At 31.1% G+C, this 17244-nt stretch overlaps 3 protein-coding genes across 4 annotated transcripts in view; all 3 read right to left on the bottom strand.

Moving 5' to 3' along the window:
• Positions 1–17244, bottom strand: part of LOC135132064 (synaptotagmin-15-like) — a 205920-nt gene that overhangs the window by 59312 nt on the left and 129364 nt on the right. The window lies entirely within an intron of this gene.
• Positions 8–2448, bottom strand: LOC135132822 (aldehyde dehydrogenase family 3 member B1-like). The gene is made up of 2 exons (XM_064061023.1): positions 2010–2448; positions 8–1958 (listed from the first exon to the last, which is right to left on the bottom strand). Exons 1-2 carry the CDS (start codon positions 2392–2394, stop codon positions 862–864), a joined length of 1482 nt encoding a protein of 493 aa, XP_063917093.1. The 5' UTR covers positions 2395–2448; the 3' UTR covers positions 8–861.
• On the bottom strand, positions 9968–11799 carry LOC135132150 (aldehyde dehydrogenase family 3 member B2-like). The gene is made up of 2 exons (XM_064060127.1): positions 11144–11799; positions 9968–11098 (listed from the first exon to the last, which is right to left on the bottom strand). The coding sequence occupies exons 1-2, from the start codon at positions 11526–11528 to the stop codon at positions 9990–9992; spliced, it is 1494 nt and encodes a 497-aa protein (XP_063916197.1). The 5' UTR covers positions 11529–11799; the 3' UTR covers positions 9968–9989.

Here is a 17244-nt window from a genome sequence, read left to right as displayed (position 1 = left end):
TAAACATTGAAAAATGCTTTACTGAAACCATCAATTTTACAGTATCTAAGTGAGTAGTCGTTGAACAAAATTTAGACTAACTCTTTAAGAAAATGAATTTACAATCAAATATTTATATTAAAGGAAAAATTAGTAGGTATGTTGGCAGATGTTTTATCGTGTATAGAAATATCATCAGAATTAAAACAATACAAATAAATAACCTGAAAATGAAAGTGTGAGTTGGTTTGATATGCGTACATGACACACTAACTTGATACCAATGATAATTGATAACCCTGGAATAGTGGAGCTGATAACACGTCCATCATAATCACTTGATAAAGATAAACTCAGTCATTCCCACGCACCCATTCTCTCATTTTTTTCTTCTGAGATAAGAAATTCTCGTAAATGTTACGGTTGGCGCTTTATTTTACTTTTAGTGCCTAGGTTCTATTAGTTCCCACTTTCACTCTACAAAAGAAAATTTAATTAACCCCGCCCACCCACCCCGCCTCCATTTCAGTGATCAATTCGATCTGCTCTGAATGAAAGGTGCAACTTATACTGAATCGAAATAAAATTAATCGTTACAATAAAAACGGGGCGGGTGGGCGGGGCTAGTACTTGCTAAGATAAGACTGATTTTGGCAGATTTTATAGTGACAAATGACATACTCATTAAGAAAATCGAGGCGTTCCACTTGAAAAACACTCTGTATAGTTTGACAACAATCGGCCCAGTACTTTCGGAGATTATCTGACGGCAGACAGACGGACAGACGGACATTTTTAAAAATGTATCTAAAGGTAGATGAAAACTAATTTTGTAAAGTAAAATTTTTAACTCCTAAAACTAGGTACTGACTTATTAAACCCTCAGGCGCGTAAACCAACCACCACGTAAAATAACACAAACCCAGCCACCACCCCCAGTAAAAACACCACCAACCAGAACACCGACTCCCAGGACGGCCCTCCCCGATACTTGTTCAAAAAATTGATCATGTCAGTTTTGCGTTTCGTGTATGGGGGGTATCTCAATTCGTACACCTTCTCCACCACCCTCCACGAATTCTTGACCAGAACGCTCCTCTTGTTGACGAAAGTGTCAAAACTGTACTTGGCTTTGTAGCGCCCCATGCCACTCGAACCCACCCCACCAAAGGGCAAACTTTCCACGATCACGTGCATTAGGGTATCGTTGATGGTAACAGCCCCAGACGACGTATTGTCGATGAAAAACTCCCTCGCCGACTTGTTCTTGGTGAAGAGATAAATCACTAACGGTTTTTCCCGGCGGTTGACGAAGTCAACCGCCTCGTCGAGACTGTTGACCGTGACGATGGGTAAGATGGGGCCGAAGATCTCCTCTTGCATGATGGGGTGGTCAGGGGAGACGTTGACGGCGATGGTGGGTTCCATGGTTCTTTGGGGGAGGTCGGTGCCGCCGCCTAGCGCTATGTCTAGACCTTGGAGGAGTTTTGACAGTCTGTAGCAGTGGTGGTCGTTGACTATGGGACAGTGTTTGGAGTCGGGGAAAAATTTCTCGATGGCGGTTTTGGCGTGTTTGATGAAGCCTTCTTCGACTGGTTTCGAACACAGGATGTAATCCGGAGCTGAGCAAACTTGCCCCGAGTTTAAACACTTGCCCCAGATTATTCGAGCCGCTGCGAGCTCCAAATCGGCAGTAGAATCGATATAGACGGGGTTTTTGCCCCCCATTTGTAACGTAGTCGGGGTGAGGTGTTTACTAGCAGCGTTGTGGATAATTTTGCCGACTGAAGGCGACCCCGTGAAGTAGATATAATCAAATCGTTGTTCCAAAAGCTTCGGGGTATCGTCACGACTAGCCCAAAACACGGGGCAGAACTCAGGATCCAGATACTTAGGTAAAGTAGTGGCTAAGAAATGGCCGAAATTCGGTCCGTTGTGTGACGGTTTAACCACGACACAATTACCCGCAGCTATAGCTCCTACAAACACCCACTACCTTGGTACAAATAAATAAAATAATTAACACAAACCTGCTATCGGGATTAAAGTCAAAATGGGCATATTCCAACAAGTCATCACCAAAACGACTCCAAATGGGTCGTTGTACACGTAAACCCCATCCAGAAGGTCGACCCATCGCTTTGACGCTTTCTCCGGCCTTGACCATTTTTGCACATTATCTAGTAAGTACTTCAAGTGAGAGAGTGCAGTGAATATTTCCACTCGAGTTTCTTCTCTGGGTCGTCGGGAGTCCGCGAAGACTGCGTCAACAATAGCGTTTTCATTTTCTTCGAAAAATTTTAGGAGGTTTTTGAGGGAGCTTTTTCGGTGGGGTAGAGTTTTCGTGGTGCCTTTGTTGAAATTTTGTCTCACTGTGGTCACTATTTTTGAGGCGGTGGTTGCATGTTGCGACATGGCTGGTCGACGGTAGACTGAATAAAAGACGTGTGTCCACACTGTTACTTTATTGAAGGTAATTACTATAATGCTTTATCCCAATGATGATGACCTTAATTATGAAGCATGATTACTGGTCAAACAACAAAGTTGCACTTTTTATTTTTTGTTGCAAAATTTGTTTAACATTTTATGACGTCTTATTTATTAGTTTTCGCATATTCATAGTCTGTCATTTAAGATGACCGTTTTATTGCAAGATTTTTACGTTTTTCCTGCTATCAAGGTCTCCCAAATTTAAAATTCTTCGATTTTTCACTTTTTCAGTTTTAGTTATGTTTTTAATTTATTTTTTTGCTTTTAAAACTCGAGATTACGACAAATAAAAAATAAAGAAATTTAACACAAAAATAATAATTGGAAAATTAATAAATTGAAAATTGGAACATTGAAAAATTTTAAATTAAAAACTCAGGTAATTGCAAATAAAAAAATTTAAAATCGGAAAATGAAAAATTCAAAAATTTTAAATTAAAAACTCGAAAAATGACAGATTTCAAAATCGGAAACATAAAATATCCAAAAAGTGAAAAATTGAAAAATTGAAAAATTCAGAAGTTGAAAAAACGAAAATCTCAAAAGTTTTAGATTCTCAAAACCCTTAAATTCTCGAAATCCTCTAACACTCAAAACACCAAAATCCTCAAATTCTCAAAGCAACAAAATCCTCGAATCCTCAAGTTACCAAAACCCTGAAATCCCCAAAACACCAAAATCCTCAAATTCTCAAAGCACCAAAATCCTCAAATCCTCAAAAGAATAAAATCCTCAAATCCTCAAAATAACAAAATCCTCAAATTCCCAAAATATCAAAATCTTCAAATTGTCAAAACAACAATATCTTCAAATCTTTGAATCCTCAAAATCTCCAAATCCTCGAAACACCAAAATATTGACAATATTGTGAAAATGGAAAAATTAAATTATCTATAAATTGAGAAATTTTAAATTTTAAAATTCGAAATATTGCAACATGAAAATACAAAAATTTAAAACTGAAAATTAGAAATTTTTTAAAATTTATAGCGTTGAGAAAACGAAAATCTCAAACATTTTAGATCCTTAAATCCTCAAAATCTTCTAATACCTAATACATCAAAATTCTCAAATCCTCACAACACCAAAATCCTCAAATAGTAAAAATAATAATAATAAATCTTCAAAACACCAAAATTCTCAAATCCTCAAAATACCAAAATTCTCAAATCCTCAACTCTTCAAAACACCAAAATCCTTATGTTCTCTAAACACCAACAATTTCAAATCCTCAAAACATCAAAATCCTCAAATTGTCAAAACAACAAAATCTTCAAATTCTTGAATCCTCAAAATACCAAAAAATAGAAAATATTGGTAAAATCGATAAATTAAAATATCTACAAATTAAGAAATTTTAAATTGCAAATTCGGAATATTGCAGACTGAAAATCCAAAAAAATTTAAAACTGAAAACCAAAAAATTTTAAAAATTCTAAAGTTGAGAAAAAGAAGAGTCCAAAACTTTAAAAGTTCAGAGGTTGAAAGAACGAAAATCACAAAAATTTTAGATCCTTAAAATCCTTAAATCCTCAAAATCCTCTAATACTCAAAACACCAAAATTCTCAATCCTCAATACACCAAAATCTTCAAAACACCAAAATCCTCAAATTCTCAAAAATCTTAATTCTCAAAACACTAAACCCCCCCCCCCACATCCTCAAACCACCCAATTCCTCAAATCCTCAAAACACTAAAATGCTCAAATCCTCAAAACACCAAAATCCTCACATCCTCAAAACACCAAAATCCTCAAATCTTCAAATACTCAAACCTCAAATCCTCAAAATACCAAAATCCTCAACTCCTCAAAACACCAAAATCCTGATGTTCTCAAAATACCAAAGTCCTCGAATCCTCAAAACATCAAGATCCTCAAATTGTCAAACAACAGTATCCTCAAATCCTTGAATCCCCAAAATCTTCAAATCCTCAAAACACCAAAAATTGAAAATATTGGGAAAATCGAAAAATTAAAATATCTAGAAATTGGGAAATTTTAAATTGCAAATTCAGAATATTACAAAATGAAAATCCAAAAATTTTAAACTGAAAACCATAAAATTTTAAAAATTCAAAAGTTGAATCCTCAGATTGTCAAAACAACAAAATCCTAAAATCCTTGAATTCCCAAAATCTCCAAATCTTCAAAATACCAAAAAAATTAGAATATTCGGAATACTGCAAAATGAAAATCCAAAAATTTAAAACTGAAAACCAGTAAATTTTAAAAATTCAAAAGTTGAGAAAAAGAAAAGTTCAAAAATTTTTAAGTTCAGAAGTTGAAAAAACGAAAATCTCAAAAATTTTAGATCCTTAAATTACTTAAATCCTCAAAACAATAAAATCCTCAAATCCTCCAAACACCAAAATCACCAAGTCATCAAATCCTCGAAACATCAAAATCCTAAAACCCCCAAATCCTTAAAACACCAAAATCCTGATGTCCTCAAATACTCAAATCTGAAAACACCAAAATCCTCAAATTCCCAAAATCGCTAAATCCTTAAATCCTCAAAACACCAAAATCCTCAAATCTTCAAAGCAACAAATTCCAAAAATCGTGAAAATCCCTAAATTCTCAAAACAGTAAAATCCTCAGTTCCTCAAAACACCAAAATCATCAAATCCTCAAAACACAAAAATTTTCAAATCTCCAAATCCTCAAATTCTCAAAATCGCTAAATCCTTAAATCTTCAAAATGGCTAAATCCTTAAATTTTCGAAACGCCAAAATCTTCACATCCTCAAAACATCAAAATCCTCAAATCCTTGAATCCTCAAATTCTCCAAATCGTCAAAACACCAAAAAATTGAAAAGATTAGGAAAATCAAAAAATTAAAATATCTAAAAATTGAGAAATTCTAAATTGCAAATTCGGAACTTTGCGAAATGAAAAACGAAAAACCAAAAAATCGAATGATCGAAAATTCGAGAAAATGAATTCAAAAAGCTGAAAATCCAAAAGTTTAAAGGTGAAAACTCGAAAATTTGATAAAACCGAAAGTTTAAATATCAAAAAAATGCGAACGAGCAACTGAAAATTGAGAACTGAAAAATCAAAGATTTCAAAAATTTTAAAGTTGAAAAATCAAAAATTTAAAACTCAAAATCGAAAATGTAAGATTTAGATTCGAATTGAAAATCAGAAATCGGAAAACTCGAAAAATTGCAAAGCGAAAACCAGTAAAATGGAAAATTTGTAAAGTAAGAATTGATAAAGAAAATGTAAATAATCAAAAATGGAGAAAATTTTAAACTGAATGAAAGTCTAAAATACATCGAAAAATCGAAAAATTTTAAATTAAAAACACGGAAAATAACGGATTGAAAAATCGGAAACAAAAAATCCAAAAACTGGAAAATAAAAAAATTGAAAAATTCAGAAGTTGAAAAATCGAAAATCTCAAAACTTTTAGATCCTCAAAATCTTTTGATCCAAAAAAAACACCAAAATGCTCGAATTCCCAAAATAATCAAATCCTCAAAACACCAAAATCCTCAGATAAAGACACCAAAAACCTCAAATCTTCAAAACATCAAAATCCTCAAATCCTCAAAACACCAAAATCATCAAATCCTCAAAACACCAAAATCCTCAAATCCTTGAATCCTCAAAATCTCTAAATCCTCAAGGCACCAAAAAATTGAAAACTCGAATAAAGTAAATAAAAAATTTGGAAAATCCAAAAATTAAAATTTATACAAATTGAGAAATTTTAAATTTGAAACTTTGAACATCCAAAAGTTTAAAACTGAAAACTCACACATTTTAAAAATTCTGAAGTAAAAAATCAGAAAATTCCAAATCGAGCAAAAAAACGAAGAGTTCAAAAATTCAGAATTTGAAAACCCAAAAATTTTAAATTAAAAGCTTGAATAATTGAAAATCAAAAACGGAAAACTCGAAATATTGCAAAGCGAAAACTAGGAAAATTTGCAAAATAAAAATCCTCAAATTCTCAAAACACCAAAATCCCCAAATCCTCAAAACAACAAAATCACAAAATCCTCAAATCTTCAAAAGAACGAAATCCTCAAATCCTCAAAATATCAAAATCCTCAAATTCTCGAAACTTGTCAAAACAACAAAATCCTTAAATTTTTGAATCCTCATAATCCCCAAATCTCCAAAACACCAAAAAATTTAAAATACTGGGAAAATGAAATTATCAAGAAAATGAGAAATTTTAAATTGCAAATTCGGAATATTTGCAAAATTCTATGGTTGAGAAAAGAAAGAGTTAAAAAATTTAAACTTTTCGAAGTTCAAGAGACGGAAATTTTAGATCCTTAAAATCCTTAAATCCTCAAAGTCCTCTAATACTGAAAATCCAAAATTCTAAAATTCTCAAATCCTCAAAACACCAAAATCCTCAAACCCCAAATTCTCAAAGTACCAAAATCCTCAAATCTTCAACTCCTCAAAACACCAAAATCCAGATGTTTTCAAAATACCAACATCCTCACATTCTCAAAATACCAAAAGCCTTAAATCCTCAAATTATCAAAACAACGAAATCCTCAAATCCTTGAGTCCTCGACATCTTCAAATCCTCAAAACACCAAAAAATTTAAAATACTGGGAAAATCGAAAAATTAAAATATCTTCAAACTGAGAAATTTGAAATGGCAAATTCGGAATATTGCAAAATGAAAATCCAAAAATTTAAAACTGAAAACCAGAAAATTTGAAAAATTCCAAAGTTGAGTAAAAGAAAAGTTCAAAAATTTTAAAGTTCAGAAGTTGAAAAAACGAAAATCTCAAAAATTTTAGATCCTTAAAATCCCTAAATCCTCAAAATGCTCTAATACTTAAAAATAACAAAATCTTTAAATCTTCAAGATATCAAAATCCTTAAATCCAAAAATTCCTCAAATCCTCAAAACACCAAAATCCTCAAATCTTCAAAACATCAAAATCCTCAAATCCTTAACTCCTCAAAACACCAAAATCCTGATGTTATCAAAATACCAACATCTTCAAATCCGCAAAATACCAAAAGCCTCAAAACATTAAAATCCTCAAATTGTCAAAACAACAAAATCCTCAAATCCTTGAATCCTCAAAATCTTCAAATCCAAAAACACCAACAAATTTAAAATATTGGGAAAATCGTAAAATTAAAATATCTACAAATTGAGAAATTTTTAATTGCAAATTCGGAATATTGCAAAATGAAAATCCAAAAATTGAAAACAGAAAATTTAAAAATTCAAAAGTTGAGAAAAAGAAGAGTTTAAAAATTTGTGCTCAAAACAACAAAATCGTCAAATCCTCAAAATACCAAAATTTTCAAATCCTCGAAACACCAAATAGCTCAAATCCTCAAAAAACTAAAATCCCCAAATCCTCAAAACACCAAAATCATCAAGTCATCAAATCCTCAAAACACCAAAATCCTGATGTCCTCAAATCCTCAGATCTTCAAAACACCAAAATCCTCAAATTCCCAAAATCGCTAAATCCTTAAATCCTCAAAACACCAAAATCCTCAAACCTTCAAAATCGCTAAATCCTCAAAACACCAAAATCCTCAAATCTTCAAAACAACAAATTTCAAAAATCATGAAAACATCAAAATCCCCAAATCCTCAAAACAGCAAAATCCTCAAATCCTCAAAACACTAAAACAGTCAAATCCTTAAAACACCAAAATCATCAAATCCCCAAAATACAAACATTTTCAAATTCCCAAATCCTCAAATTTTCCAAATCCTCAAAACGCCAAAAAATAGAAAAAATTAGGAAAATCAAAAAATTAAAATATCCACAAATTGAAAAACTCTAAATTGCAAATTCGGAAGATTGTGAAATGAAAAACGAAAAACCAAAAGATCGAATGATTGAAAATTCGAGAAAATGAATTCGAAAAGCTGAAAATCCAAAAATTTAAAAGTGAAAACTCGGAAATTTTATAAAAACGAAACTTTAAATATCAAAAAGTGCCAATCGAGCAACTGAAAGATTTCATAAATTTTAAAGTTGAAAAATCAAAAATTTAAAACTCAAAATCAAAAATTTGATATTAAAAACTCAAATCGAAAATCTGAAAACGGAAAACTCGAAAAATTGCAAAGCGAAAACCAGTAAAATGGAAAATTTGGAATGTAAGAATTGATCCAGAAAAGGTAAAAAATCAAAAATGGAGAAAATTTTAAATTGAATAGAAGTCTAAAAATTAATCGAAAAATCGAAAAATTTTAAATTAAAAACATGGACAATAACGGATTGAAAAATCGGTAACAAAAAATACAAAAACTGGAAAATCAAAAGATTGAAAAATTCGGAGGTTGAAAAATCGAAAATCTCAAAACTTTTAGATCCTCAAAATCTTCTGATCCCCAAAACACCAAAATCCTCGAATCTCCAAAATAACCAAATCCTCAAACCCAAATCCTCAAATCCATGAATCCTCAAAATCTCCAAAACCTCGAAACACCAATAAATTGAAAACTGGAATATTAAAAAATTTGGAAAATCCAAAAATTCAAATTTGTACAAATTGGGAAATTTTAAATTTGGAATTTTGAAAATCCAAAAGTGTAAATTTGAAAACTCACAAATTTTAAACATTCTGAAGTAAAAAATCTGAAAATTCCAAATCGAGCAACTGAAAATCGAGAAACTAAAGAAACGAAAAGTTCAAAAATCAAAAAAGGAATTATGATAAATCAGAAAAATAGAAAAAATTTAAATTCAATAAAACTCGATAATTAAATTGAAAAATCGAAAAATTCAGAAGATGGAAGACCGAAAAAACCAAAAAATTGATAAAACTAATGAAACGAAAAACTGACAATTCGAAAAATAAATTAAGAAAATAAAATCTTGAAACTAAAACTGAAAAGCTACAGACCGAAAAATTGAAAATGTAAAAATGGTAAACTATTTCGAATTTTTTAAAAACTGAAAGAACAAAAATCTTTAAAAATTCAAAATTGGTGCCAAGTAGAACCGCGTTTTCTTTCTCCAAATTCATTTTTAATTCTGTCCTGTTGTACTTTGTGTTGGTTCAATAACACTTTTAATTCTTAACCGACAAAAATATTGATTATTATATTGTCGGTTAAACAATACATTAATTAAATATTTACAATCAATAAAATATTTGGGTTTCGGGTTATCTGGACCACAACTAAGAAAGGTCATTTACCTCGACACAAACATTTCCGTCGACCTTGCGTAATTGTTCTTCGACTCATTACATTTTTTGTGGGCCACATCAATAATTCCCTCAATGACAAAACAAAAAACGCTCCAAACCTTCATCTCGTTAAGAGCTACGTGGAAACTGTTTTTTAATGACTTTTTTATATTACTTCTTATGTAATACACATTTTAGAACAATATTGGCGTATTTGATGAAGCTTAGTAGGTTTAATCGTAAATTAATTAGAGTTGATAAAAAGAAAATGACAAAATTTGAAAGCTGACCGTCCTTCGGAGACTGAAATAACTTGTCGTCAAAATAGAATGAAATGCAACTGGGTGCTACTACGTATAACTTTTATTTATTGATAAAACCTTGGATTTAACACAAACGCGATATAAAAAAGCACAAAACCTGCACCTAATCCTAGCACAAAAATCGTCGTATGTAGAATCGAGCTGCTCGACGGTCCCCACCTATAGTCTAGGAAAAACCTCGCCAGATCATTTTTGCGTCTAGTCAGAGGGGGATATCTCAACTCGTTGAAATTTTCCAACAACCTGGAGGTGTTCTTATCCAGGACGCTCTTCTTGTTGACGAAGGTCTCAGTTACGTATTTCCCTTTGTAGCGCCCCATTCCACTAGAACCGACTCCACCGAAGGGCAAACTCTTCGTGATCACGTGCACTAGAGTGTCGTTGATGGTAACAGCCCCAGAGGAAGTCTTGTCGATGAAAAAGTCCTTGACCGAAGTCTCCTTGGCGAAGACGTAGACGACTAACGGTTTTTCGCGTTTGTTGATGAAGTCAACGGCTTCTTCCATGTTGTCGATGGTGACGATTGGTAAAATGGGACCGAAGATCTCCTCTTCCATGATGGGGTGGTCCGGGGATACGTTAATTGCGATGGTTGGTTGGATGGTTAGGTCGGAATTGTCCACCCCACCTCCGACTTCAACGTCGAGACCTTGGAGAAATTTCGACAGTCGGTGGAAGTGGTGGTGGTTGACGATTGGACAATACTCAGAGTCGGGGAAAAAACGTCTAATTGCGAGTTTTGCGTGTTTTATGAACCCTTCTCTAACCAGTTTTGAACAGAGGACGTAATCCGGAGCTGAGCAAACTTGCCCCGAGTTTAAACACTTGCCCCAGATTATTCGAGCCGCTGCTTGCTCCAAATCGGCACTAGAATCGATAAAAACTGGGTTTTTGCCCCCCAACTGTAACGTAGTCGGGGTAAGATGTCTATTGGCAGCCCTGTGGATAATTCGTCCCACTGAAGGCGACCCCGTGAAATAAATATAATCAAATCGTTGTTCCAAAAGTTCACCCACATCGTCATGCTTCCCCCAAAACACTGGATAGCACTCAGGATCCAAATACTTGGGTAAAACAGTGGCCAAAAGCCTGCCAAAATTCGGTCCATTGTGTGACGGTTTGACCACGACGCAATTACCAGCAGCTATAGCCCCTACAAACACCCCTTGGTACAAAAACTAAAACAACAACCACCAACCTGCGATCGGGATTAAAGTCAAAATGGGCATATTCCAGCAAGTCATCAATAAAACGACGCCGTATGGCTCGTTGTACACCCATAACCCATCGAAAAAATCCACCAGTCGTTTTGAGGCTTTTTCCGGTTTCGCCCACGTCGCGAAATTGTCGACGACGTGTCTGAAGTGACCCACAGCCGTGAATAGTTCGAACCTTGCTTCTTCTTTGTGTCTTCGCGAGTCGGCGAAAATCGAGTCGATGATGGCCTGTTCGTGGTCTTTGAAAAAATTGACGAGGTTTGTGAGGGCGGTTTTTCGGTGGTTTAGGTCTTTGGTGGTGCCTTTGTTGAAAGTTTGGCGCACTGTGGTGACGGTTTTTGCGGCGGTGTTTTCGGGTTGCGACATTGTGACCGGCGAAGCGCGACGTTTGGACGTAAAGTGGTCTATTTTTATGCAGTGAAGTTTTGAATTAAAAGTCACACATGCGTACGGTTTAGAGATAACACCGACGATTCAGATAACGAAGTTGTTTGTTTATTGGTTTAGTACGTACGAGCGTAGAGTGACGAGGAAATGTAATCGAATTGAGCGAGTGGCTATTTTCGTGCTTTTTGTTTCTTGATTCCTAGAGTAAGAAAAAGTAGGTCTCTCGTTTTGCGTCTGTCTGTCTTGTCTGTAATGTAACCTTTGGAAAAAAAGTCAAAATTGTAGATATATAACCATTCTCGATTTTTCAGTTGCTCGACATTTCTATTTTTCAATAATTTTTCGAATTTTAGATTTTTCGGTTTTTGATTTTTCAAGATTTATATTTTTCGATTTATCTAAATTTCGAGTCTTCAATTTTCCGATTTTTCGATTCCTCGTCTTTTGATTTCTTGATTTCTCGATCTTTGAATGTTTCGTTTCTCGATCTTTCGGTTTCTCAATTTTTCAGTGTGTTGATTTCTCTTTGTTCTTTCGATTTTTCGACTTTCGCCATTTAGTTTTTTCGATTTTTTATTTTCCATGTTCCGGTTTTTCAAGTTTTTCATTTCAGTTGTGGCATTTTTCAGATTTTTCTTTCGCTCGATTTTTTACTTTTTCGATTTTTAAATATTCGATTTTTCGATTATTATCCAATTTTGGAAATTTTAATTTTTCAATTTTTAAAATATTAGACAATTCTTCGATATTTCAAGTTTTCAATTTTTCGAATGTTTAAATTTAAGATTTTTCAGTTTTTTGATGTTTCGATTTCTCGATCTTTCGATCTTTCGACTTTTTCAGTTTTTTGATTTTTAAAATTTTTGAATTTTCGATTTTTCAACTTTTCGAATTTTCTATATTTCTGGAATAATCGTTTTTTTGTATTTTTGACTAAGTTTTTTTTTATTTATCAGTTTTTAAAATTTAAAATTTTTAGATGTCTCGATTTTTCAGTTCTGATTTGTTTGTCTTTGGAATTTTTAAAATCTACACATCTCAGTTTTTTTGACTTTGGGCTGTTTTGAATTTCCAATTTTTCGATTTTTCGACCTTCGATTTCAGGATTTTTCGGCCTTTTGATATTTCGTCATTTGAATTTTGTAATTTTGCGATTACTTGATTTCTCTGTCTTTCGATCCTTCAGTTTTTCTTGCTTTTCTCAATATTTTGACTTTCGGGTTTTTCGATTTCTAGATTTTTTACTTTTTCAGGTTTCCAATTTTCCGATTTTTCAATTTTTAGATTTCTCGATTTTTTTAGTTAACTTTCTTGGCATCTCGGTTTTTCTATTTTAAAAATTTTTCGACTTTTCAATTTTCAGATTTCTCGATTTTCCAGTCCTTCGATATTTCTATTTTTCAATAATTTTTGGAACTTTGGATTTTTCAGTTTTTGATTTTCCATGTTTCGATTTTTCAATTTTTTTCATTTCAGTTTTGGCATTTTTCAAAATTTCGTTTTTTTAATTTCTCCATTTTTCGAATTCTCGTTTTTCGAATTGTCCATTTGTGGATGTTTTTACTTTTTCATTTCTCGATTCTTCAATTTTTGATTCTTTAATTTTCAGTTTTTAAAATTTTGAATTCTTCGATGTCTCAATTTTTCGAATTTTTCAGCTTATTTATTTTTCAATTTTTTAAACTTTTAAATTTTACGATTTTTTTATTCAATTTCCTGACATCTCGGTTTTTCGATTTTAAAAATTTGTGAATTTCAAATTTTTCAATTTTTAATTTTTCGAGGTTACAATTTCTTGATTTTTCAATTCTTCGATATTTCTATTTTTCGATTTATTTAAATTTCGATTAGTTATTCAATTTTTTGATTTTCCGATTTTTCGACTTCTCGACTTTCAATTTCTTAATTTTTCGATCTTTTGATGTTTCGTTTCTCCATTCTTAAATTTTCGTTTATTCAATTTCTCTATTTTTCCACTTATCGTTGTTCGAATTTTCCATTTGTGAGTTTTTGACTTTTTTGGTTTTTCAGTTTTTTAATTTTTAAACTTTACTTTTTGATGTTTCGATTTCTCGATTTTTTGTCTAGATTTTTCAGTTCTGATATATTTCTGTGTAAATTTGTCGAATTTTTAAATTTTATATTTTTCAGTTTTTTAATGCTTCGGGTTTTCGTTCTTTCGATTTTCGACTTCTCGGTTTTAAATTTTTCGAGTTTTAAAATTTTCGAATTTTCAATTCTTCGGCTTAAATTTTACGATTTTTCGATTGTTCATTCTCAATTTTTTGATTTTTCAATTTTTGGGTTTAGCATTTTCTTTCAATTCAAATCTTCTCGATTTTTTGATTTTGGGCTGTTTTGATTTTCCAATTTTTCGATTTTTCGATCTTTTGATATTTCGTCATTTGAATTTTGTAATTTTGCGATTGATTTTTCCTTCAGTTTTTCTTGATTGTCTCAATATTTTGACTTTCGGGTTTTTCGATTTCTCGATTTTTTACTTTTTCGGGTTTCCAATTTTCCGATTTTTCAATTTTTAGATTTTTTAAATGTAATATTTTTAGATTTCTCGATTTTTCGCTTTTTCAGTTTCACGATTTCCAATTTTTCGAATTTTCAGTTTTTCTAGCTTGATTTTTGAATTTTTGGGTTTTTTAAATTTTTGATTTTACGGTTTTTTAGTTAACTTTCTTGGCATCTCGGTTTTTCTATTTTAAAAATTTTCGAACTTTAGATTTTTCAGTTTTTGATTTTTTCGATTTTTAAAAATTTATATGTTTGTTTATCTAAATTTAGATTCTTCAATTTTTTGATTTTTCGATTTTGGGCTATGTCGATTCCCCCATTTTCCGAATTTTCGACTTCTCGTGTTGATTTGTTCTTGGTTTTTCGATTTCCCGACTTTCGGCTTTTCGATTTTTCAATTTTTTCATTTCAGTTTTGGCATTTTTCAAAATTTAGTTTTTTTATTTCTCCACTTTTCGAATTCTCGTTTTTCGAATTGTCCACTTGTGGATGTTTTTACTTTTTCGGTTTTTTGATTTTTAAATTTTAGTTTTGATGTGTCGATTTCTCGATTCTTCAATTTTTTATTCTTTAATTTTGCGGTATTTTTAATTTTCAGTTTTTACAATTTTGAATTCTTCGATGTCTCGATTTTTCAGTTCTGATTTGTCAAATTTTCGAATTTTCAAGATTTTAGATTTCCCAGTTTTTTGATGGTTCGATTTTCGATTTTTAAAATTTGCCAATTTTCAATTGTTCAATTCTTCGGCTTTTAAATTTTCCGATTTTTCGATTTTTCGATCTTTTGATGTTTCGTCCTTCGAATTTTTTAATTTATCAATTACTCGAAATTTTTGTTTCAATTCGTCAATTCTTCTTCATTTTCACAATTTTTGACTTTGACTGCGTTTTTCGATTTTTCAATTTCTCCATTTTTTACGTTTTCGTTTTTTCAATTTTTAGAATTTTTAAATTTAAAATTTTTCGATTTCTCAATTTTTCGAATTATTAAATTTCGAATTTTCAGCTTATTTATTTTTCAATTTTTTAAACTTTTAGATTTTACGATTTTTTTATTCAATTTCCTGACATCTCGGTTTTTCGATTTTTAATTTTTCGAGGTTTCAATTTCTTGATTTTTCAGTTCTTCGATATTTCTATTTTTCGATTTATTTAAATTTCGATTAGTTATTCAATTTTTTGATTTTCCGATTTTTCGATTTCTCGTGTTGATTTGTTCTTGGTTTTTCGATTTCCCGACTTTCGGCTTTTCGATTTTTCAATTTTTTATTTTCCATGTTTCGATTTTTCAATGTTTTCATTTCAGTTTTGGCATTTTTCAAAATTTCGTTTTTTCAATTTCTCCATTTTTCGAATTCTCGTTTTTCGAATTGTCCGTTTGTGGATGTTTTCACTTTTTCAGTTTTTTGATTTTTAAATTTTAGTTTTTGATGTGTCGATTTGTCGATTCTTCAATTTTTGATTCTTTAATTTTGGGATATTTTTAATTTTCAATTTTTAAAATTTTGAATTCTTCGATGTGTCGATTTTTCAGTTCTGATTTGTCAAATTTTCGAATTTCCAAGATTTTAGATTTCCCAGTTTTTTGATGGTTCGATTTTCGATTTTTAAAATTTGCCAATTTTCAGTTGTTCAATTCTTCGGCTTTTAAATTTTCTGATTTTTCGATTGTTCATTGTCAATTTTCGGATTTTTCAATTGTTGGATTTATCATTTTTTTTTTATTCAAATCTTCTCATTTTTTTTACTTTGGGCTGTTTGGATTTCCCAATTTTTCGATTTTTCGACTTTTAGATTTTTCGATTATTCGAGTTTTCGACTTTCGATTTCTCGATTTTTCGATCTTTTGATGTTTCGTCCTTTGAATTTTTTAAGTTTTCAATTACTCTAATTTTTTGTTTCAATTCGTCAATTCTTCTTCATTTTCACAATTTTTTGACTTTGACTGCGTTTTTCGATTTTTCAATTTCTCCACTTTTTACGTTTTCGTTTTTTCAACTTTTAGAATTTTTAAATTTAAATTTTTTCGATTTCTCAATTTCGAATTTTTCAGCTTATTTATTTTTCAATTTTTTAAACTTTTAAATTTTACGATTTTTATTCAATTTCCTGACATCGGTTTTTCCATTTTTAAAATTTTTGAATTTCAAATTTTTCAATTTTTAATTTTTCGAGGTTTCAATTTCTTGATTTTTCAGTTCTTCGATATTTCTAGTTTTCGATTTATTTAAATTTCGATTAGTTATTCACTTTTTTGATTTTTCGACTTCTCGACTTTCAATTTCTTCATTTTTCGATCTTTTGATGTTTCGTTTCTCCATTCTTAAATTTTTCGTTTATTCAATTTCTCTATTTTTCCACTTTTCGTTGTTCGAATTTTCCAATTGTGAATTTTTGACTTTTTCGGTTTTTCAGTTTTTTAATTTTTAAACTTTACTTTTTGATGTTTCGATTTCTCGATTTTTTGTCTACATTTTTCAGTTCTGATATATTTCTGTGTAAATTTGTCGAATTTTTAAATTTTAGATTTTTCAGTTTTTAATGTTTCGGGTTTTCGCACTTTCGATTTTCGACTTCTCGGTTTTAAATTTTTCAATTTTTCGAATTTTAAAACTTTCGAATTGTCAACTTTTCAATTTCTCTCTATTTAAAATATTCCGATTTTTCAATTGATCAATTTGGCGATTTTTTCATTTTTAAATTTTTGGATTTATCATTTCCTTTTAATTTGAAACTTCTGAATTTTTCGACTTTGGGATATTTTGCTTTCCCAATTTTTCAATTTCTCGATATATCCATCTTTTGATTTTTTGTTATTTGAGTTTTGAATTTTTCAATTACTCGATTTTTCTCTGTTTCGATTCTTCAATTTTTTTTAATTTCTCAATATTTTGACTTTTGGGTTTTTGGAGTTTTCGGTTTCTCGATTTTTTACTTTTTTGGGTTTTAAATTTTCCGGTTTTTCAGTTTTTAGATTTTTTAAATTCAAAATTTTGCGATTTCTTGATTTCCAATTTCTTGATTTCTGGATTCTTCGATTTTTCAGTTCCTCGGTATTTCTACATTTCAATTTTTATCATTTTTAAATTGCGGGTGTTTCAGCTTATTTTTCGATTTACAATTTTTCGGTTTTTAAAAATTTGGATTTTTCGATTTTTCAGTTTGACAA

Source organism: Zophobas morio, unplaced genomic scaffold (genome assembly GCF_036711695.1).
Source record: "Zophobas morio isolate AGI-343-1 ecotype UQ-CSIRO unplaced genomic scaffold, CSIRO_AGI_Zmor_V1 ptg000021l, whole genome shotgun sequence".
NCBI classification, from domain to species: domain Eukaryota; kingdom Metazoa; phylum Arthropoda; class Insecta; order Coleoptera; family Tenebrionidae; genus Zophobas; species Zophobas morio.
Note: the sequence above shows the minus strand (reverse complement) of the source record. Positions and strands in the feature narration are given on the sequence as shown.